Source organism: Electrona antarctica (genome assembly GCF_951216825.1).
Source record: "Electrona antarctica genome assembly, chromosome: 9".
In the NCBI taxonomy this organism is placed as follows: Eukaryota; Metazoa; Chordata; class Actinopteri; order Myctophiformes; family Myctophidae; genus Electrona; species Electrona antarctica.
In genome coordinates, this window is record NC_136790.1 from 26,969,280 (window position 1) to 26,994,750 (window position 25,471).

Genomic DNA, 25,471 nt, shown 5'->3' on the forward strand with positions numbered 1-25,471 from the left:
AGTCAACAGGCACCATGTCATTGTGTTGTCACACCTCAGCCGCTCAGTAGAGTGAATTCAGTGCAAATCTCTGCCAGAAGGCATGTCCCACCTAGCCTGGGTTCCAGCCTGAATCGCTGCGTTCCGTGATTCTGAATTGTCAATCACTACTCAGTGACATTTTCAGATCCGCGGAATGCAGTGAATCAGGCTGGAAGTTGGAACCCACCACCCTTCATTTTTCTTTTTGCGGCTTTCACCTTTATTTTATATTTTTTATAGAGAGACAGATAGTAGGCTGACAGGAAATGGGGGAGAGAGATGGGGGAGTGACACGCAGCAAGGGCCGTCGGGGTCGGGAGTCGAACCCGCGGCACACTGCCGGACTCAGGCTACCGGCCAAGGTGCCTGGACCGCTGAGCCACGGCCCAGGCCCACCCTTCATCTTTCTGTATGTGTGGTGCACGGCATTGTTTTGAGGTAGTGTTTATGTAGGAAAAGGCAATGGGGCAAATGGGTGTGTAGGCCAATGCATTTAAATGCTATACTGTATCAAGCAGTTTTTCTGAATTATAAAAGGTTAAGGGACATGTTTTACTGACTGTTAATTCCTAAATTATGTGTGTTAGTGTAGTGTACATATCAGCAAGTTAAATGACAGTAGCCCCTATATCAGTCCAAATGAACATAAAAATAGTAGGCCTATTTAAGACCATGCATCCGAAGTACATCAACCACCTGATCAGTCAGTCTATGAAAGTCATTCAAGGCTGGGAGCAACATGATACAACCAGCCCTATATTTTGCGCTCCATACACTTTCTGTTAATAATATTCTCAGTATGTGTAATGATTATGTGTACCTGGGACATGTTATTTCACATGACCTCTCTGATGACAGGGACATTTTTAGACAACGTAGAAAGGTGTATGCTCAAGCAAATACACTGTGTCGCAAGTTCAGCATGTGTTCTGTGCCTGTGAAGATCGCACTTTTTAAGGCATATTGTACATCCTTGTATACTGCTCATTTGTGGTGTCGGTATAAGCAAGCATGTCAGCATGAGAAGACTCAAGGTGGCGTATAATGACAGTATGAGGTTGCTGCTAGGAGCTTCAAGAAGCTCCAGTGCTAGCCATATATTTGTAAGTGTCCGGGCTCCAACTTAATTGCCTTGAAGTTTTAAGAAACTTAAATTTATGTGCAAAGCAACCGAGTCAGAAAATGACATCATTACTGCTTTGACTAACCCTGTTTACAGTTCGTATAGATTCTCTTCCAAATTGTGGAAGCACTGGCGGACTTGTCTGCATGTTAGACGTTGAAATATTTTGTATTTATTTTTGAGTGGCCTTACGGAGCTATGTGTGTGGCTGGCTGGCTGGATGCCTGCCTGCGTGGGTGCCTGCCTGGGTGGGTGAGCACGAAAATAGCATGGTTGTTTTTCACCACCTGTGCGCAACACACACACAAACACACACACAAACACACATGCACAGATTTACTGTATATATGATGATTTCAGGTGTTACTCTACTTACAGTAGAGGGTACAGTAGAGGGACCCCCACACGGTAACTCTGTCATTTCTCAACCGTTTTGGACGTGGGGCGGCTCGCCGGAATCGGCCCGGCCCCCTGGGCACGTTCCTGGGGGTCTGGATGTCCCGGGGACCCCCGGAAACCCCCACATGGTAACTCTGTCATTTCTCTACCGTTTCGGACGCGGGGCGGCTCGCCGGAACCAGGCCGGCACCCTGGCCGTGGTCCTGTGGGTCTGGAACTTCCGGGGACCCCCACACGGAGTTGCGCCACTCACTTCACACGGGTGTGATTTTTATACTGTACTGTATGTGATTTATACCGTTTTGTTATTTATTTTTTATTCTTCTGTGATATATGGATCTCCCTGGTCTGAAATAAAGCATTGATTGATCGATAGTCGAGTAGTGCACTGCACAGGCTTATGAAATTATCTCATATTGTGATGGAACTGGCAGAGTTGAACTCGGTAAACTGAGGACAAAAATACCACAACCACAAGTGATAATAGTCTCACATTGCCAGATCTCCACTTACTGTACTGACGCACGTGGCTGCTTAACAGCGACAAATCTCTAATTGATTCCCGACAGTTTTAGCAATAGAATGAAAGCTGGGAGATTGTCATCATAGTCTCTTGTTGAGTGAAGCATTTAGAGACGCAAGTCTACAGTGACAGTAACGCATAAAGTTAAATATAATTATCTACTTTATGTTAAAATGTGTAATCAGTTTAATAAACGGACACTGGGACAGTGAATTAAGTCTGTATGATTAACAAAGACCCTAGCAACCCCAACCACAGACTGTTTCAGATGATAGTCTGTCAAGTGGTTTCACATCCATAAGGCTAAGCCAGGTCAGTACTCAGTAGGGCCCAAAAAAGCTACCTCCCCCAGGGTTCATCAACGATTGATACTACGAACCTGTTGCCTGTCTCCGCACGCACACACACAGTTATCTAGCCACACACAATCACACATGCTGGCACCCCCCAACACACCCACTATAACATTTAAACATCCCATGCATGTTTGTGAAAGTCCCAAAATACATTAAACCACTAAAGTGGACTCTCGTAATAAATTATTTAACATCTTTCAACTTTTATGCCTGTGAGCATTTTTGCAGTGGATTTGTTTTACTATAAGGAACAAGTTTGTGTCATACTGTAAAATGTAAACCTGCCGGTCCATCATGAAACGATTAATGTCAATGGGATGTTATGCAGCTTCGATAGGTCATCAACTCCGGTGCAACTAGAAAGCAACAAGAAATTGTAATGTAACGTGTCAGGTTGTTGCTGGCCCACACTCATTTTTGTAATTCCTTTGTCTTTTGCAAAAGGAATAACTAAAACACCACGCCCTCCTACATTGACAACCATGATTAATTCATTGTTAATCTCTCTTCATTGTTCTCTCTGCCGCAGCTTGACATAGCTCGGCTTGGACTGAGCGATGCTATCTTGCGAAATATAATTTCACCCACTCTTTTACATAATATTTCTGCCGCCTGATGAGAAAATGCTGTCCAATGCAAGATACTTACTGTACCTCAGCAAGGTGCCTGTATAAGTGTATCACATGACCTCACATTCAGAATCATTGACCCTCTACAGCTTCCATTCAACTACCTAATAAATGGCAGCACCTGTGCAGAAGCTCAGGTCTGTTCTTTGCTATGGATTCCATTCAATTGATAGGAGCACAATGGAAACACCCAGCCTTTTGATACTGCATTTGGACAAGGATAGATAGGCATAGACATGACAGGTAGATGCCTCCTATGATGAATTCCTGTTCTGTTCTGTGTCTATAAGTGTCTATTTGTACGTCTCTAAATGTTTTGATGAATTGAACATGGTGGACCCTCTTGTAAACAAGTGTAATGCTTAATTGGGTCGTCCACTCACAGTTAACAGTCTTTGTATTGAGTTTGTGCTTGAAATGTACTGTAATTCTGCAAACTGTAAAATAAATAAATATTTCAATCAATCAATCAAAAAACTCTTTCGGTTCTGGGGCGTCTGTATCTCGAGAGGAGGCAAGCTTTGGTGACTTGTGCATCACAGAAGGGGGCGTTCGGTAGTAACCTGACTCCGCCAGATGGGGCAGCAGAGAGTACACTGGGTTCCCCCCTCCTGCTCCCATCTGGGAACTCTCAGGCAGACTTGATGCCCGGCCACAAAACAATGCTGCTGATTGGCCAGGCTTTTGAAGTTAAATTGCAATATTCTTTTTATCTGACTTAAACTTGATCAACCAAAAATAATTCAACTCAATTTATTGATCAATCAAGATTTCAAAATATTAATTAAGTGATTTTTAATAATAATAAAAAATGTATCCCAAAAGTAATCCAAAAGTAATCAAATAAAAAGGTATTGATCAAAAATAGAAAAAAGTATATAATATAAGTTTGATACCTAAAATGGAACCCCCCGGCTCACTTCCTGGAACTATTGCTAAAAAATGAATGACCATGGTTTAACTCACAAAACAAAATATATTAAAAAAAGGGGGAAAAAAAGAAATCACACATTTATGTGGCAGTGTCACTACTGTAACTGTATACAGATGTCAATCATCATGAACTGTTCAGTCTTCTTTTCAGTGTCGTGTGGTACGGTTGTGGAACAAAATGAGAAAACATAAGTCCATTCATTAGCCAAAAGAAACCAATGCAGCTCATTTTTTGTACATCCTTATTTTCTTTCAAAGTGCCTTACAGCATCATGAGGGCATACAGTACATTTTTAGTATTACAGTACTCCCCCGGGGGAATAGAACCACTCATCCTGACAGGGTGTCATGCTCATGTCATTGAGAATAGGAAAGTTGATGTACTGCACGCACGCCTGTACAACCATGCCACCGGCTTACAGTACTGTACATAGTTGAGTGATCAAAGAAATGCGTAACCTTGTGACCCACACAACACAAACCCTCATGGTCTGCTTTTAGACACTGCTCTATCCTTGATCCAGTCACCATGACCACATTCTTTTTATTTTCCGCCATTCTCAGGTTTTCTCTACAATAACTTTAAAGATGGAGTGCCGTGATTTTTTTCCACCCTAAACCATGATCATCAGGTCTTATTGTTATATAAGGAGGTATAACTTTTTCAAAGAAGTGTATACAGTATTAAGTAAGTAATGTGGTTTTTATGTGGGCACGCCCACCAGTTCATTAAGTATGCCTGGTTTGCCTGGTGGGTGGTGATGGGTGGTGATCCACCTGAACTGAAGCCGCACCCACAGCTGTAGTTGTATGATAAAGGGGGAGGGGTTAGGGGAGGGGCTAATAATGTGATGTCACTATATTACTGTTTATTTCATTGGCCCGTTTGACTGTCAAGGGTTCAGCCTCCAGGAAGAAACCCTAAATACAAAGTTAATACACCATTGCACATAAAAACGACTCCAGGGTGTCTAATGAAGTCACCTCATAGACACATGAAAAACTGGAAAAATATTCTGGAAGATTGTGGCAAGATTGTGGCACTCCATCTTTAAGCACATGACATGGACTCTATAGCTCCCTAATCTGGGCATGTCACATCTCATAACTGGTGAACACCAAAAATAGCAAATGTACAAGCTCATAATGTAGATTCTGCTTAGATTTACCGGTAAGTCGTTAAGGTCAAGAGATCCTCATAGCAGTAAAAGCAGATGCTTCACTCTTAATGTTCTTGCATAGCCATTAACCCTGGGCCTGGAATCCAAAGATATTTTAATATAACCCGGTCCCTATGTAATGTATGGATAATGACCCGGTCCCTATGTAATGTATGGATAATGACCCGGTCCCTATGTAATGTATGGATAATGACCGGTCCCTATGTAATGTATGGATAATGACCCGGTCCCTATGTAATGTATGGATAATGACCCAGTCCCTATGTAATGTATGGATAATGACCCGGTCCCTATGTAATGTATGGATAATGACCCGGTCCCTATGTAATGTATGGATAATGACCCGGTCCCTATGTAATGTATGGATAATGACCCGGTCCCTATGTAATGTATGGATAATGACCCGGTCCCTATGTAATGTATGGATAATGACCCGGTCCCTATGTAATGTATGGATAATGACCCGGTCCCTATGTAATGTATGGATAATGCAAACCATTACCCGGTCCCTATGTAATGTATGGATAATGCAAACCATTACCCGGTCCCTATGTAATGTATGGATAATGCAAACCATTACCCGGTCCCTATGTAATGTATGGATAATGCAAACCATTACCCGGTCCCTATGTAATGTATGGATAATGCAAACCATTACCCGGTCCCTATGTAATGTATGGATAATGCAAACCATTACCCGGTCCCTATGTAATATGGATAATGCAAACCATTAGCAAGGTGTAAGAAAGTATAGCAATTTAATGACATCAAAAACACCAATCAACATTCTTAACATGCACATTGCTGTATTTATACAAAAGTTGCAATTACGCTGATGGCTGTGTTAATTACTGTTGATGTTAAAATAACACAATAATTATTCTGTGCGACTGATGCACCACTGATTAATTATGCTATACTGTGAATATCAGGAGAGACAGATTAAAGTAGGCAACGCTATACTGTGAAAAGTAAATGGAAATGACAGAAGATTGTATGCAATGCTGTGCATAGCAGGCTGAGGAATGACAGTCCGGTAACAAAAAAGGGGCTATAATCCATTACAGTTACTATGAAAACAATGTAATCAGATTACTGAATCTGAGACATTAAAAGAAGAGATAGCTACTTAATGCATTACTGAGACGTAAAAGGGCAAATTTACAGACAACATTGGAATGGTGTGTCACAACTTAAAGGTTAATTGTGGCTGTACCAGCTGTCGTGCAATCATTCTAGATATATTACAGTCTATGAACCAGAATACATTGTCTGTTTACTTAACACTTTATTTGAAAGACTAAGTAATTTCACCCTGTTGAAGGATTCCATGTTCAGTTTGAAGCAGCTAATTAGTCATCCAACATGGATGACATTTGGAATGTAACATTAGGCAATACATTTGGCAGCTTATATTGGAAAGCCCTGAAATAGGCTGTTTAAGGACAGTAGCAGTGGTTTAATTCGGTGATGGGTAATATTCCATCAATGTCTTGGACAAAGCTATTAAACAAGGAAAATCGGGGGGAAATTGTACCTTCCAAATTCAAGGTGATATTCAGAATGCAACTTTATTATATATTTTCTGCATTTAACCACCGTCTAAATTACCTTGTTACTAGTACCAGGTATAAAACCTTAAGAAATAAGTTAATAAACAACCAGTACACATATCATATTTAATGGATCCATTTCAAATATAAAATGTCAATAATAATTGATTCAGTCGAAACAACTTCATATCCCCACATTTTACTTGTTCGCGACAACATGACATGAGAAACAAGACTGCATAAAATGATGGTGCAATTAGGAATGTGGTTGTTTTTTCCCCCTTACTTTCACATTCATCCAAACTGAATACTAAAATTCCATTTACAAAAACATTATAATGCAAGCACTCCCAAACGTCTTCATTGTTTTGCAGTAATAAAAAACACTTTGCACATACAATATACAGTATTTATATACAGCATACATTTAGAAATGGCCATTTCTCTTACGACTTGATAAAACGTAGCTTCATAAAATGAGGATGACAGTGCAGTTGACAGTGACGCATTACATTTCACACAAGATGGTGCTCCGTATGGATAATGTCTTCTCCACCGTTATCTGTTCCGCCCCCACACAGCAAAATCCGGAGTGTACATTTAACCCTGAGAGTGTAAAAATGGACCCTTCCATTTTTACACCCTCGGGGGTTAAATGTACAGTGCACTCCAGATTTGACAGTGTGCTGGCGGACCCAGTGGAAATGGTATTCAGGAAAGGACAGATGATGGTTCAGCTCCTCACGCCGGGGTTTGAACAGTGGCTTTGATCTCCCCGGACACCCGCTTCTCCTTCCGTCCGGCGTACTCCCCAATAAAGGAGCCGTCCTCATTGAACTGAACGTCCTCGTCGCCATAGTCCACCATGCTGTCACCACTCTCCGCTGCTTTCATCTCTCCTCCACCCAGAGAGTGCTGGCTGCCCTTCAGCGGCTTCTCGTCGTTGTCACTGCACAACACGCACAGCAGAGGCATAGTGGATTTTTATTGTGTTTTTTCCATTCCTTTTTAAAAATCACCTCCTTTCACTCACGACTTCACTCTCTGCACTTGCAGAATATTATCGGCAAGGACATGGTGAAGGCTGGAAGCTGTCAGAGCCCAAGCAATGAGCCTCCATGATTGGCATTAGCATTTACCCTGCCCTGACCAACGGGAAATAATCATACATATATGCACAAGTCAGGACATTTCTAATTACGACCACTGTTTGCATACCAGTGCAATTGACAAGGAGAGAAATGGGATATTGATGGGGACATTAAACTGATGGGGATGTTGAACCTGCTCATGCTGTACCATACTCTATAATGTGCTTTAACTGCTCATGTGTGAGGTTAATATGTAATATGATGATTAACCTAATAAGTGACCAGGAGGAACAAGAGGGAAGTCATTCACAATTTCACATGCATCTTCCACTAAACTCTGTGATGTATTCCAGGGCCACTTTCTAAGTGAACTGTATAGTGACAATTAGAAACTATTACTATTATTACTTGGAGTTGAGGGCAGGTGCACTACTCGCCTGCACTCACTGAGCCACTTAAGACGTTCTCTCGTCGAAGATTTTGTAGTGGCGTGCAGATTTCTTTGATTGGAGAATCACTCCGGGACTCATACTGCGGCAGAGCATTATGAATTGGACCACTAAAGGATTAATGAAACGAGGGCCCTGATATCACTGCCCCCGAGATGAGATTCTTTCAATTGCGCTGATTGGTTTTAGCCCCCTGCTGTGGGATGGGCAAGCCTTCGCTTAGCTCCATTCAGAAACAAATGGAGACGTCTGAGCAATGAGGCAGCTCCTCTCTAATGAGATGCCAACTAGTAGTGAGGCCATCACCACGACGAGAACACAGCGCCTAATCACAAGGCCTTTATAAAGGGAGATATTACAACAACACCACGATGTGTAAACAGCAACACTGGGTACGCAGCTGCACGTCATCGACTGCGTTTCCAACAGGACTGTCTGAAGGGGTCTGCGTAAAGCTCGTGCATGTGGGGTTGTCTTTCCAATCCAGAAGGAGGTAGAGCCAGAATTATGCAGAGAGGACAACATGGACACCGACAGGGTCCATGTACAGGGCACTGCCCCATGGATTCTCCATGGAACAGTGCCCTGGAGGCCAGGTGTACTGTAGCTCATCAGCTTAATGGTACACCTCAGTAATGACTGTGCCCAGGGCACCCCTCCGTGGATTCGTACTGTAGCTGTAGTTCTCAACGTGGGTCCCCGGTTAAGTGATTATTTATCAGCACTATTTACATCTGCACACTCTCAGCGTTAACACTGTATTTTACAGTGTAGATTGGTGTAGATTGAGGTTGAAGAGGTGAAAATAATATCAAACGGGGGGGTCTGTGGCCTAATGCATATCAAACTGGTACAGTTGGAGGCCATCGATATTGTCCTTTTCTTTTTGCTGAGGTTTGCGTGATCTGCGCAAAAGGACAGTTAACCCATTTTGGGCGGGAACCCCTTTTGGTGTTTTAAACATTGTTATAATTTAGCTATTGAAAAATAGCAGATCTACAAGCTCATAGCGCGCCACCGAGTGGCGCGCTACGAGCTTGTAGGTCTGATATTTTTGAAAAATCGTAAAAATAATTATTTCAGAAAACTGGAGGATTTAGAAGGATTTTTTTTTAATTTTGAGGTCAGGCCTAAATGGGTCAAATGATAAGGGACAATATCGGTGGCACCCAACTGTATCAAACTGGTATGCAGTATCAAAACTAAACAAGGTTGAGGATCCCTTCTGTATAGGACAGGTCTCATATTGGTGGTAAAACTAAACAAGGTTGAGGATCCCTGCTGTATAGGACAGGTCTCATATTGGTGGTAAAACTAAACAAGGTTGAGGATCCCTGCTGTATAGGACAGGTCTCATATTGGTGGTAAAACTAAACAAGGTTGAGGATCCCTGCTGTATAGGACAGGTCTCATATTGGTGGTAAAACTAAACAAGGTTGAGGATCCCTGCTGTATAGGACAGGTCTCATATTGGTGGTACAGTGCAGGGGTTACAGTATGGTGGTTAATGAAATGCCACCAGGAGAATTAAGCTTACCTGTATTCACAGAATGTGTCATCATTCATCCCCTGGGACTCTACATCTGGGTGAAGGTCTTCTTTCTCCTTTACTGCTCAGAAGAAGAAGAAGAGGAGAGACGATATCAGTGGATTCCTCCAGAGATGAATAAAAACCATTGAAGAGCACCGTGACCCTTTATTGTAAGGTTGCTTTGAATATGGTCCCTGTCAGGCGGAAGCCTCATATCTCAGCTGTCAGGGAGAAACCACCCAACTCCGAAATGTAATTTTTTCAGGAAAAATAAGGAAAATAAATACATAAATAAATAAATAATAATAATACAAAATGAAGAAAATTTCATGAGAGGGGGAGAGGTGGTGGAGGCAGCTGCTTTAGCAAACACTATGAGGGTCCAATTGAGTTAAGTAGTTTTGACCCAAGCGCATGGTGATTTTCATGGTGATTTGCAAGTATGATTTTCATTTGTTCAATATTTTTGAGGGGCACTAGCGACTCCTATGTCCAGCTTTGAGGGTTTGTGTAAGCACAAATGCATGTAATGCACAATCTCTGTAAAGCGCCTTGGATAAAGGCACTATATAAATGCACCATTTACCATTTACCACAAATGTGTAAACAAAAACATTGAAGACACTAGTGTGTAAACACAAACATTGAAGACAAAAGTGAGGACGCAAATTGTGATTGGCCAGAATGAGATGATGTATGACTATGATGACGTATGATGATAAGAGCGCCCCTCACTTCACACAGGTGTGATTTATTTTAACGAACACACAGAAGTAAAGGGTGTTCAATAGTATTGATTACTTCAAAAATAGAGTTGGGTGTTTCCTCCCGACAGCGACGATATGTCCAAAACTTTTTTGATTTTTTTATCCCACAATTCTGTAACCCATTTTTCACACACATTTTTTCCCCTCTGCCAACTTGGGGAGAGCCTCGAACTGAGCTCATGCTTCCTTCAATGCACGAGGACTGAGCAGGCCACAGTGGCCACTTCCTATCACATGACACGGGGGAATTTCCCCGGTAGGATGTAGCGTGTGGAAGGAACACATTATTCCAACCAGTTCCTTCCCCCTCCATCAGGCGCCCCAGCTGACCAGGGGGATGCAGTATAGAGACAGGATTATTGCATGTTTTTTGTGGGGGTACCTACCCTAGGGGACATGGGGAGAACATGCAAACTCGCCTAGGGTATGGGTGCTAATGACGCGGAGGAGAGAACACACCCCGCAGCGCCCACAGCGTCTCCGGTGGGAAACAAACCCGGGACCTTCTAGCTGTGAGGCGACAGTGCTACCAACTGTCACAAGTTCTTGTTAATACTTTTCATTGGTTAAATATGTATAACATGCCCAGGCGGTGGCGTAACCGTCTGGGCACCCGACTGGTAATCCAGTCGCAGTGTGCCGCGGGTTCGACTCCCGAGCCCGACACGGCCTTTACTGCATGTCTTCCCCCATCTCTCTCCCGTTTCCAGCCTACTGTCTGTCCCTTCAAAAACCAATGAAAGGCGTAAACCGCAAAAAAAATATCTTTAAAAAAATATATATATATGTATAACATAAACATAACATAAACTAAAAAAAGAAAAAGAAAGAAACATCCACCATTTTGTTTGACACTGTATAGTATGGTGATGTCGGGCATTAAATTATGGGGGAAAAAAACAGTTACAATAGAGATACAAGGTTTCTGCCTGACAGCAATGACATGTTCTGACTCCCAGCACTCCACACTGGTTCCACAGTGTGTATATAATAAAAACGGCACGTTAATTAATGTGTGCTGACGCTGCTGCGTGTTATGCTTAAAATATTATGTCAGAAAAAGGTTAAAAGGAATGACAGAAAGAGTAAGATGGAAGAAAGACCGGATGATGAGGAAGACATAATGAGAACACCCCACAGAAACACAGAGCTATGTTCTTCGGTCTTATTCTGCTGACGTTTTAAGTGATAGCGGGCAAGATGACAACCAGGTGGCCATTAGCTGGTGAATGATCAAAGCTGTAAAAGGACCCTCATGCCCGGAACATTAACACGGTGCTTATGGAATCATTCCCGAGGCGGCTGCCTCGTGTAATATTTGCATCCGAGTGTGGACTGCACACTGCCTTGCTTTGTAGTTGCTGCATAAAATAAACAGCATATCAAAGCAATGCAAAATTCAAACGTTGTAGGTATGAATGTATTTTCCTATCAACACACGTTTCCAATTCCCCTGTACACATTTGCATTGAAATGACCCATGGCGTGATGCTTACTCCTGGAAAATACTACATCTGTTTAAGTGTTCCTCTAATGGAATCCAGAATGATTTGTAATTTCTGTCTTAGCAACAAACAGCTAAATGGGAATATAATAACACTTGGGGCAGCAATTAGTTAGCATTCAGGAGGCATGGCACGCATACTTGCAAGTGAACACCTACCGGAATACTTTCCTCCTTTATTTCTGTTGACAAAGCAGGCGATCAAGACAATGAGAGTGAGGAGAGCGATGGCACACATCAGGCCAATAAACCAGCCTTGGGTTGATATCCCTCCGTGGATGCTGGCCAGACCTGCAGAGAACAATATACCCAGTGACTTTGACTTGCCTTGGCCTCTCATCGGGATACTTGATTGAATGTTTACATCGACAACGACAAGCTATGCAAAGGCAGAGGTGGCAGGGGTGTGTGTGCTGCAATAAAGACGTTCCAATATTAATATTAAACAGCTAATCCGCTTGTCTAATTAATCAAGTAAGAAATGCTGTGCAAATCTAATTCCTTTCCGCGAGTCCAAGCAGCAGGCTAAATCAAATCCTATCGACATCAGGGAGGACCACGCGCAGCACCTTGAGTCACTTTCAAGGGCGTGCTGAGTCCTGCGCTCTGCACAATTGACAAGTCATTTAGTTGTTGTGCTTTTGTTGAGTTTTGTTTTGGTGTGAGCTCTTTTGCCGTCCCTCCTCACCTTTGGACCTGGTCCTGATAACATCTTCAAAAATACAAGAATTATCAACCCAGTTGTTAGCCATAAGGCGCACAGTGTATTCAGTTCCAGGCTCGAGCCCCTCAATGATGTGGAAAGCCTTTGAGGTGTTTACCGGCTTAGATATCTTCCAGTTACCTGTACCTACACACAGGGTGAATGACCAGGAAGGGTTAGTACTCAGGAGAACACACAAGCAGTAGCATGTACTGAGTATGAAGAAAAACACATGAATGACTATACCAGACAAGACATAACACACAGGGTTATTGATGTTAGTTGTAAGTCTATAGGGAGGATTTCATGACTTTGAAACAAAATCATTGTGACATAGAGCAAAATGTATAGGAAAAGGTAATATGATCTTACGGTTGTTCATATATGCAATATATAACTCTGAATCCTTGTATTCGCTTCCAGGAATCCAGCTGATATTTGCAAAGTTGTCACTAACAGATGAGCTAATATTCAACAGGCCTGGGACTGACAGACAAGATGAGAAGGGAGAAAAATGGCAGAACAGTGTTAGTAGAGGATATAGGATATAGCAGACACCATAGAAGGCCTGGGGTGGGTTATTATACACTAAAAGGGTGTTTAGGCCACACGCGCGCGCACAGAAACACGCACGCATGCACGCACACGCGAGCACACACAAGCACACACACACACACACACACACACACACACACACACACACACACACACACACACACACACACACACACACACACACACACACACACACACACACACACACACACACACACACACTGGTATTACTATACTTGTGAGGACATCGACATTTTAGGACTGCAATCTTTCTAAATGAAATACCTCATAACTGAAATAGCCAATCTACAAACTCACTACATGTTGCACTGTGACACGCTGTGAGCTTGTACATTGGCTGTTTTTGGCACATGACACCAGTGTACAACTGAGTATTAATTAGAAAAGTGTTCTCCTCGGAGCACAGGTCTCCGCCAGGCCGGGTTGCCTACCCACGGCCCGGAAATTTGGGTCATAGCCACTTGGAATGGGATCCAAAAAGTAATCTGGCACAAACACTGGCACTGGAACATATAAATTGCGTCATGATCCAATAAATCCAAAAGAGAAAAGATGTTGATTGTATAACCTATGGTTAAAGAGTTATCGGCCAAAGTGTGAAGTTGGCTGTTCTAGCGCCACCATGAGGATATTTGAAAATGTTGAGATGGAGGTTCCATGGCTTAGTGCCTGGGAATGTGCGTGCAAAGTTTCCCAGCAGTCATTCATCAAAACGACCACCCGCACAAACTTTGGAAGCCAATCATCATAGTCAATCAGAATGGAGAAATGTGACAGATACGTAATGATTCAAGGCATTTTGTTCAAAACGAGTAACGCCTGCAAACTTTGGAAGCCAATCTTAGACAATCAGAATGGGAAATGAAAAATCTGACAGATCCGTCTTGATTACATGACTAGAGATTTTTGGACAAAATATGTAGGAGTAATGTAAAGAAATGTGTTTAGCAAAAAATGGCCTCCTGGTGGCGCTATAAAAGGCAGATGTGAAGGATTTGGGGTAGCTATCTTTTCTTGCCCTGTAGGGAGTGGCAAAAACGTGAATCAGCCTTTTATAGCACTATCATTAGGCCGTGGGAATGTGTGTGCAAACTGCAAAGTTTCACGGCAATCGGACGCTGCGTTCGTGATTTGAGGCAATTTGTTCAAAACGGACCAGTCCTGCAAACTTTGGAAGCCAATCTTAGGCAATCAGGATGGAATATGAAGAATTGGACAGATCCATCTTGATTGACTAGAGATAATGTGTACCGATCAAAATCTGTAGGAGTAATATAAATAAAAGGTTTTGCAAAAATCGCAGGATGTGAAAACAAACTCGCCCACGCGGCGTGGGTGAGTTTGTTTTCACATCGGCATGCCTAATTGTCTCTGCCAGGCTGAAGGCGTGGGCCATGCCTTCAGCCTGGCGGAGACAATTAGGCATAATTCTTTCTAACCCTAACCCTAATCCTAACTAAATCTAGGTTTAGGGGTTTAGGCTGCCTAATACTAACCATTAATAATTTACACATAATAAGCATAAATCTAAAAATCCTTTTAACTTAAAACAACCATTTCATTGTCAATTTGTCCTCATAATCAATGTATTTAAAAATAATCTACTATACCGGCCCTATACAGGTACGTGTGCACAGACATTACTGTATGCACGCTGCACGCACGTATGCATGCACGTACAGTACAGTATGCACATGCACGTATGCATGCACGCACGCACGCGCGCACACACACAGTCACACACACACTGACACACACGCGCGCGTGCGCACAAACACACAAACACACACACACACACACACACACACACACACACACACACGCCATCCATGCTGTTTTTATTCCTGACACTGTAGAAACACATCAATAATGTCTGGAGCAGATGTTAACAGAATGATAATATGAGGATGAGGGAAAGCAGTGATAAGCCATGCCTTAAATGTGAAATAAAAACCAATAGATTCAAAAAGATCAACGGCTAAAGATTATTGTGATATTAAAAGAAGAAAGAAGTGCTGCAGTATTTGTTGCATTTTCTGTGAATGTGCCCTGTGATGTAGGCTACTGTATGCTGGCCCACATTAAAAACAAATCAACAAATAAATCCTTTAGTGAACGTGAATGTCTTTCATAATCATGTGTACATTTGTTCATTTATAGTCTGAGCTAGGAATCTGCGAATCTGTGCCAAATTTGATCTGTAACTCAGCAGGCAAGTGAAACCTCTGTGTCCTGTTTGCTGTAACCCTACAAAAAAAAAGAAGACAGCAGCTGAAACTAGAGGTAGAGAACAATTCGCAGAGGTTATTATTGGAAAAGTATATTTTGACAGCAGCTGTCTGGGCTAGTCAACAAAGTACAATCCACTTCATTTCCCTATGGCAAACATGCAAATCTTCAGCCATGTCTCCAGCTCAGGTGCACCGTGCATCATTTGCTCAGGTGATAATTCAGTACACAAGGACACCTGGGTCCGTACTGCCCATCCCAATGAGCTCAAATGACACCATCTGACTAATATTGATGGATTAGTGCGTAACTATGGTAATTCCCTTCATTGGCGTTGTAGGACGACTCGCAGTGACAGAGGGCCACGCACTAAAAATACCCCGAGGCTGGCTGCTGTGTTTTGTCACCGCACTCTTCAGCCCGCTATTAAACGCTGCGGGAAGCAGCTGCTGCCCCAGCAGGCATCTGATGGCCTGAAAGACGCCACTTCAAAGTCAGGAGGCTCTTTAAAACAAGAGACCAGGAAGGAATCTATTCTCATCTAGGAGGTTTCAACAGCTTCCACTTATCCACTTATCCCCGTGTACTGTAAATATCACCCTCCCAGTATGAGCTCACGCCTCTCGCACTTGGCCCAGGGAGGACATTTTTAACCCGTCTGTATTTTCCTCAGCTCAGTTGCTGCTGCCATAGACATTTCCTTGTCCCACAGAGGAGTTTGTTGTTTACCTGGTTGAATATTACATGTAAATGTCAGGTGACTGTTTAGTCAATACCCGCCGTGTACAGAGTGGACTGGGGCCCAACAGATCAATCAGTGACAATTAGAAATATTTGCCCTTCATTCGAGTGACTACACACTAGAGCTCACACCTTTGGGTCAGGATATGGATGTTGTTGCATTGAATATTTAATTTTACATCTGGTGGGACTACAGCAATCATTAATAGATTATTTCAGCCACTTTTTTTCTCCTTCATACATTTCCTCCTATAACCACTTCTTCTGTGGCTTGTGTTTGAATGTGAAGCAGCTATACCTATGGTGGAACGAGTGCTTGGTTTGGCCACAGGGGACCTTGTGGTGCTTGGAGGTGAGGGGAAGGCTGACTGGCCTGAAAAAGGAAGACATAGCTTGTGGTTATCAATTTGGAGAAGAGGCATATGAAGCTACATGCTAGCGGGGAGTTAGGGTTAGCACACACTTCAACTACAGAGGCTTAATTGTGGTCTAAAATTAGTAACTCTTTGAGAGGACTACAACATCTACTGTACCAACAAACAAAATATTACCGATAATGTAGATAATACTATCTACACCCATGCATTACAGTATGTCAAGGGGCTGCTGTTTTACAAGCAGACAAAATTACAGGCTGACAAATAACTGCTGAGCTTCACAGGAATGGGGTTAATAGAATTGCGGTTGAAGCTGCACCATAGCAAGTCTGAACTAATTTAAGATGAAGGTGAAATTGGAGCTATCTAGTGAGTTCACACTGTTGAGGAAACCATTGTGTACAAGAATCGACTGTCTGCAGTTTTGCTACCAGCTGTGTTGTGTGCACGAGACAATAAACAACTTGAACTGGCGTGTCCAGTCTGTGCACACAATATTTCACACCAGACTGCAGGATTAGGATAAATTAGTTGTTAACAACCTGCTAAAGAGGAGCTTCAGTGTGTGGAGTGTGCAGTGTTTTTGGCTAGGTAACGTTCAGAGTTCATTTATAGAGAATTAAAACCATTCCCAAGTTTTCTCGAATTCGTCCATTCAGTTAATGAATATTAATGACTAATAATAAGCAGTTAAAACTGGAAACGGCCTGTGAGTTTAAAGACCAGAAAGAGGCACAGAGAAGACTTGAATAACATGAGTTGAGATATTGTCAGTGTAAATACTGGTACAGGTGTGTTTATAGATACTAAGAAATGATCAAAAGAAATGACAATTGCTAAATTATGGGACATTAATGTCTAGCTTGAGCTTGAGCATACATAATGACACGCAGAGAGAGAGGATAGATGGTTGCTGCTCTTCCTGGGTTTAGCTCTTAAAGCATCATTTGTTTCCTCTGTGTGAGTTCCACATATGACACTGAGTATGCTGTTTCTAGGATAAAAGTCAATATTCATTTACAGAGTCACTAATGAGCCAAGATTAATATGAAGTTATAATTAGGTTACTCATTAACATAGCTATTGCAGAGAAAGCCACAAACTTTATCTAGAAAACAGTTGACATTTTGCTAATGGAAGTAGGCATCCGAGTGCTCTCTGCTGATGGCAAGGGCAAACAGTAGACAAGGTTAATAATTCATCAATGACTTTATCGTTCTGTATTCCTGAAGTAATCTAGTGTGTATGATTGTGTCACACCTGTTCACACAGCCCATGAATCTACCCATGCAAGCTAACTAGCTCACACAGCTACAGTAATTAGAGCAGACTGCTTAAACGTGTGGCATACCAACACAGCATTTACATTAATCTGAAATATTATGTATGTGATTCCAAGTCAAATGGTTAAGGTCATGAATGAAGGGTATCATGCCATACATTTTTGACACACCTGTATGGCAAACTGCAACCCATAAAATGCGTGTTGGTAATGCCATGGTTATGTACAGTGTGCTTGGCTGTTTTAGTTGCCTGAAGCCTATTTCATACTTTGTCATACAATGGTGACATTGGTTGTCACAGACGTGAGACAAAATATAAATGAGACTTAACCCTACATACAGACTAGAGCCTGACTGATTTTTCAGACAGGCTCTACAACAGGCTTCTACAGTACATACTGAAGAGGAGGTTGGAAACCGTAGCGGAAGCTGCAGGAGACGAAAACAAACAAAGAAAAAGCAATGCATAGCAAAGCAGACATGGTAGAATTGTCTCATCTGCACACACCTGTGTGCACACATGCATAATATTAAACATCCTCACACGCACATGCACATTTGTAATGAAAAGCAAGCTAGCACACGGAGAAGAGCCTTAGAGTAATTAACATGATACAGCAGCAAGGCAGTGGAAAAACAAAATGATGGTAGCACAGCTAAATGTTCACTACTAATGTGTCTCCCTCGTGTATGTAACAAGAGATCTACGAGACGCTATGTCAAGGATATTACAATATTACATACACCAATAAGAGCCACACAATATGATCAATTCTTCTGAGCTAAGATACAAATAAACAACTACAGGGTCAAGATTTCTTTCTGTGAATTGATAATTCTTGATTTATATTTTCCAATGCAAATAAAAGCAATAGGCCTAGTTATTTCTGCTAACAGACCATAGGTAGGTACTACAATACCATGAACAAACTGTGTTCTGTTTCTTTTTGTTTCTTTCAATTATAATAAAACGAAATAAAAAGGTAATTGAAGCCCACTCAAGTGTATCAAAGTCTTTTGTTGTGCTTTACTAGCACTTCGGTAAATCTGTATGCATTTTACTGTTTCATTTGAATCTAATTATATTGTTTGTTTCTGAGCCCACAGTCTCATCAACACCTTAACGTGGATTCTGTGATAGTTGAGGCACCGTATGAAGTCTTCAACTAAGTCATTAAAATGGAAAATTGAACAAAAGATTACATGCAAGAGATCAGCCCATTTTGATTGCTTACTGAATCTAGCACCACCTTCGTGATTACACAATTCAATATTAAAACCTTCTGTTTCCTCTGCTCAAAGCATTTTCTCTTTTAGCTGATTGTTTCATACCTCACGTTCTCCTTCCAATCAATAAGCACTTGCTCTTTCATGACAGTGACAAATGAAAACCTCTACCGCCCCCGTATGAAATTGTGTTCATCCACAAAAAATACTTACATGGAGATATGAAAATCTTGGCCAAGCCTATATCATATTCTGCCAGTTCAATGCTATTTGATAACACTGAAATGGCATTGTCACCTACTTCACTTAACCTAAATTCTGTCAGCCCCCCCCCCCCTCTCAGGGCGCCTTGTGTCCCATCTCTGCACAGACACGCCAATGTTCCTCCATTAAACCCACACCTTAAGTATGCTCACAACACTACACACATACCCACAGCATTCATGCGCACATCCCACCCAGCTATGTTCAGCTTACTGTGTGTGTGTGTGGTGTGTGTGTGTGTGTGTGTGTGTGTGTGTGTGTGTGTGTGTGTGTGTGTGTGTGTGTGTGTGTGTGTGTGTGTGTGTGTGTGTGTGTGTGTGAGACTTACGTGCTTCTGGGGTGGTGGTGCACTCCTCGCTGACAACAGGTCCACAGCCGACACTGGTGCAAGAGCGCAGGTAGAAGTTGTACCTGCTCACGGCGTCCAAGTCACGCAGGATCCACTTTGTGGTGGCAGGGTTACTGATGTCTACCGTTTGCAGGGGCCCAACGTCATCTGTGTCGTTAACTAACAAAAATCAATAAATACATTGGAAAAATACGTTAGGATTAGGTCCGGCCATGTCGTTCAGTAGCTGTGGTCCACAGCGTTAGAAGGAGTTAACGCTATGTTACTTTTGAGCCGTTGCGCGCACCTCCCGGTAGAGCAGCCTCTTGTCTGTAGTAAAAAATACAAAAATACACTTAGCTAAAAAACAAAAGGTTTTAGAGGAGTTGAAAGCCTACTTTCCTTAGTGGGAAAGGATCGAAAGTACCATACACATAGTGTTAAGGAGGACCAGAGCTAGTGGAGAAGCAACTTCTCTGATGCATCAGTAATTGGGTTGAGAGCAAACTGATGGATTACCCTTTAGGAACAATCTGATGGACGGACTCTTTTCAAAATAATCTACATTTATAATGTGTTCATTTGTATGCAAGTGAGTTTAGCCAATAACCACCCTCCCCCCCCCCCCCCCCCCCCCACTCGCACGTGCACACACACACACACACACACACACACACACACACACACACACACACACACACACACACACACACACACACACACACACACACACACACACACACACACACACACACACACACACACACACACACACACACACACCTCCCACCCCACTTCTGTTCTAGGTCTGGTATATGATGCTACAAACTGGCCTTTCTGTGAAACCTTGTGAGATGTGAACTTAATGATGGCCATCTGAAAACAGGCGTAGCGTTGGAACAGCTGTGCTACACTGTTGAGATTCCTCTGGTGTCGCTGATGCCATGCTGACAGCTGGCTGCATTATCCTCAACATTTCACACATGACTTCTTTCAAGGGGACTTAAAAGGGGAGGGGGGGGGGAAGAAAAAAGTTCTATTTCAAAGAGTCCATCAGTTTTATCGTGCTGGCTGGCACAACGAAAACGTTCTCTCTTGAAATACTGTAGGACATTTTGGCCCTTCTGTGCAGTCGTGGAATCAAACTCAATTAGCTGGTAAATGCAGCACAAAGCTTAGTCAAGTCATCGAGCCTCATCGTGGCTTTTGTTTAAAGACACACGAACACATGCAATCTGGTGGGTGATGGAGTCTGCTCTGGATGGGATCGGGTCACTAACACTACGCCTTAACAGACAGTGACACAGTGACCTTGGTTGGTCAGCCCTACTGAGCCATAATCATGACACGCAGGCCAGTGGACATTAACCTGACATGTTTCCTATATAACGTTCTGACCCCATTTTGACCCCAGCCCGTTAGAACTACACAATGATTTTTGTCTTGGCTACGGACCATGGGTTACACAATTAAACAGTGAGCCAAAGATCCACCTCCTTGCTTTCAGACTCTGAAAAATACCGTACACACTTCACTACGTCATATTCCGATTTACTACAACTGTGCAGTTGATCAGCTCTCTGCTATGAAGTCACTGCTCTCAAACTAATCTTTAACATGTGAGAGAATGCTCTTTTGTTGAGAAGGTGCAAGTTAAATGAGAGGCTATAATGCATTGTAAACTGCATCAAACAGGACAACAATATCTCCTAGTGGTAGAATGGGGGCATCACCAGGAGCAATCATCATTTTCATCTAATTTAATTTTTGCTCAACTGATGCTGAATTTGAGTAGAATCTTAGGTTACCTGGGCCATGATATGAGTCCAAATATTGTTTAGATCAGTGGTTCTCGTCGGGTCCGGGGACCACCAGGGATCCAAATGGACCATAACAGGTCTGTAACAAGTCTGTAAATGGACCTGTGAGGGGTCCATTTGGTTCATTTTTTACACACAGGTTTAAATGAACCCTATGCATTTTACAATGTAGATTTGGGTCCCACTGTACACACTCTGAAAGACCCGTAGGCATCCATTTGGACCCATGGTGGGCCCCGGACCAGACTTTGAGAAACAGAGGTTTAGATGATCTAGTTACTTCTGTTCGCCGTGAGCAAGAATACTTCGTCGTGATTCCATTGATTCTCATTGTATGGACAAAAGATCTTACAATCACCTTCCTTGTACTTACTGCACAGTGTATTTGGGAAAGTGAACTGGCTGTATTCATGGTATATTATTACCTGGCTTGACAGGATCTTTCTAGCGCAACAAAAATCTATTGGTCAATACCGTAGCTGCCGCAAGTAGGAGAAATACCGTATAGGTGCAACAGATCAAGTGGTATTAATATTTGGACTTGGAAATCATGCCCAAGTAGCTAGATACAGTAGGTCATGGCCCATAGACACAATTGCACTTATTGCTATGGGTGCCAAGCAGCTACAGCTACAACGATTCCATATTGAACAAATGCATCACATAGTCTCCCAGGGATTGATCACTTCCTCCTCTGTATTTGACATGGAAGCACAGTGTTGCTGTGAATGCAAATATCCAATCTATACTTTTCTTTTCCTACAGGGTGGATGGATACATACTCAGCTGATAGTCCAGGAGGTAGCCAGTGAGAATTCCATTAGGCTCCAGTGGAGGGGCCCAGGCTAGAGCCACTGTGTGCTTCTGTATGTCTGTGACCCTGAAAACAGGATTTTTCTCAGGAACTGTGGGAGCAAAAAAAGTAATACACACAGTGAGGAGTAGAATTCTGCAGCCCCAGTTTCTTTGACCATTTTTTCCCCTCAGCCCTGCAGTAGTACTAAATCAATAAGTTCCATGTTGTTTCTGCACAACCTGCTCTACAATCCTACCTCCCTCCGGGGTATGGAACTTCAGGGGATGGCTGCCGGGCCCGTTGCCCCGTCCGTTGAAGGTCATAACAATGAGACTGTACTCGGAGAAGGGTGTTAGCCCCGGTATCACAGCGTGGCTCCGGTCCCCAGGGAACGCCATCATTTGCTTGTTACCGTGACTCTTCTTTGAGTCGGCCAGGCTGCGTAGACGCCACCAGTTTACCTACACCACATGGGACGCACACAGCATCACCAGGCTTAACGCCGGCTTTAACAGAGCAAGCCCACAGACCATACATGGAATAAATCACTGAATGAGTTATGTATTTTTGCTGATGGTCTGTGAGAGGGGAACATTGAGCTGCCAAAGGAAGAGAGACAGAGTGGGGCAGAGGGGTGAGAACCGTTAGAGCAAGGTCGGGGTCGTTCCTTTTAAACTGTGTCTAAAAGCAAGGGGATGTATTTGAGGTATTACCTTGTAGCCTCCCAGATGTCCGTGCAGTGTGTCCTTGTGTACACGTATCCAGCTAACCTTGACCACGGAGTTGTTCATCACCTCTACCTCTACATCATCCGGCGCAGCAGAAGGAACTATAGAGATAAACACACACATATAGTTTATACAGGTATAGTATATAAGGCATGCACACGTGCACATGTGTGTACGCACGCACACACGCACACATGCACGCACACACGCACGCACGCAGACGCACACACGCACGCACACGCACACACACAATATGGAAGGTTGTCTTGCTTGTTGCAACCACTAGTCATCAAGCTAAAAACCACAAAACTACATAGAGTACATATAACGCTCAACAGAGACAGATGCAATGGGATGAATTACTTCATTTCCTATTTAAGACCTATCCAGGATTTACAGGGGTCAAACAAAGATTCTAGTTATAGCAATCAAGGGGGACTATAATACGGTACAATCAGACCATGGAACTAAAAGGAGCATGTTCTGTCATCACATGGCATTCATTGACAGCAGAGAGAGAGAGAGAGAGAGAGAGAGATAGAGAGAGAGAGAGAGAGAGAGAGAGAGCGATAGAGAGAGAGAGAGAGAGAGAGAGGGGGGGGGGGGGGGGGGGCCGGGGGTGCGTGACCTGTGGTTAGATCCTGGGGACATCTCCAAAAGAAAGCTACAGTAGAGATGACAGATCAAATAAAGTATCTCTACAAAATGACTGACAATGACTTAAAAAACATTGGATTTTTAGAACACAAAAAGCAATACATAAAATGTGAACATACTGTAAAGCCTGATTTATGCTTTGTTATATGATGGAGTAGCACAGGAAAAAAAATCAATCTACAAGGGCTTGTGCTGTAGGTATGAAGGTAGGAAAGGAAAGGAAAGGAAAGGAAAGGAAAGGAAGTATCTCCTGTTCCCCGGGGAGTGGAAATTGCTTTTACAGCTTCAACCAGCTGATGGCTGTGCTATTATGAGCCCTCAGAGGGAGATGTTAAATGAAGCCTGACACTGAGTGATATAATATTGCAACAGGTAAGTGAAAGGCGTCACTTACAGTCCTCTCCCGAGTAGCCGGTGACTACTTTGGGCTCCGGGCCCCAGCCCTGGTGGTTCCGGCTCTGTATCTTGATCTCGAAAGGGACAAAGGTGGGCGTGTCTTTCACTACAAACGAGTGTCTCTTTACCACGTGTTCCTGCCAGTCTTCCTCCACATCCTGTCGCTTGTAACTCAGCTTATACTCCAGACCAGGGCCATTGTGCTCCATGGGCAACAATGGCTGTGTGACGGACAAAAAAAAAAGAAAATCTGAATTGAGCAGAATTTGAATTATGACTTTCATCAACATCGATAATAGGTTACATAGTAATGTACATGTTCAAAATAAATAATAAAATAATACCTGTATGGGTCCATTTGGGTGTTAAATGTTATTTAATGTTTTTATTCACTTTTTATTGAAATAGACATAAGACATTTTATCATCTCTTATACAGTACATTTTCCTTTTTCCATTTTCCAACAGCTTCCGTATGATTATCATTATCACTATTATCAGTATTTGATCCTAGTACAAACAAAACAAAACAAAACAAAACAAAACAAAACAAAACAAAACAAAACAAAACAAAACAAAAAAATCATGGGACAATTGAATTGTTCCAGTGCAACAAAACAAATTGTTGGATACAGGGTATGCAGATGGAGAACACCCCACACAGAGGATGGTCAGACCATGAGAAATAGAATGTGATACCACAAAAATGTTATCCACAAAAAGTAAATCATTAACAGTGAGACAACTCATGCATCTTGGATCTGGGGCTATCATGGTAGGGCAACCAGATAATAAGTGAGGGAGAGATTCATCTTTTTACAATAAAGCAGAATGTATTGTTGTATTGTGTAATAAAAAAATCCCCTTTTCATAGCTTTCCCTTTCTCTTTCTAATCAAAGCAGCACAATGGCGGCTTTCACTGAAAACTCATTCAGAGTGATCCCGGAAAATAGCTTTTCTCAATATGCGAACCACAGAATAAAATTTCAAAGGGGCATATTTCTATTTCATAAATTTCTATTGAGCATTGATAAAACTTTGCGTCAGTTCCCTCTTAGGGAAGAGAAATGCTTTGATTTCCAAAAACCGCTGCAGATTGTGTATAATTCAATATGCTGAGGTAGCCCACATTACAGTATATGGAAAAGGGATATTAAAGGTCCATGATTTGTCTTACCTCCCAGTTGATATCCATTTCATTGGGCATGCGACCTTCGATTTTGATATTTTCAGGGTTCTTGTCAGGGGCTGTGGAGGAAGAAGAGCATAGATTTTGTCGGCACGAC

General features: G+C 42.5%; 1 protein-coding gene across 2 annotated transcripts in view; it reads right to left on the reverse strand.

Moving 5' to 3' along the window:
- Positions 1–5,906: 5,906 nt before the first annotated feature.
- The window catches only part of chl1b (cell adhesion molecule L1-like b), a 34,269-nt gene continuing 14,704 nt past the window's right edge, over positions 5,907–25,471 (reverse strand). Inside the window, exons 17-26 of one of the 2 annotated variants that reach the window (XM_079509169.1) lie at positions 25,363–25,433; positions 24,184–24,406; positions 23,118–23,233; positions 22,661–22,865; positions 22,391–22,513; positions 19,789–19,968; positions 16,608–16,682; positions 12,220–12,351; positions 9,796–9,868; positions 5,907–7,667 (exon numbers count right to left, since the gene is read on the reverse strand). In XM_079509169.1, the coding sequence (XP_079365295.1) occupies positions 7,460–7,667; positions 9,796–9,868; positions 12,220–12,351; positions 16,608–16,682; positions 19,789–19,968; positions 22,391–22,513; positions 22,661–22,865; positions 23,118–23,233; positions 24,184–24,406; positions 25,363–25,433 (1,406 nt within the window). In that variant the 3' untranslated portion in view covers positions 5,907–7,459. The remainder of the gene's footprint in view (positions 7,668–9,795; positions 9,869–12,219; positions 12,352–16,607; positions 16,683–19,788; positions 19,969–22,390; positions 22,514–22,660; positions 22,866–23,117; positions 23,234–24,183; positions 24,407–25,362; positions 25,434–25,471) is intronic. The other variant, XM_079509170.1, reaches the window with a different exon arrangement.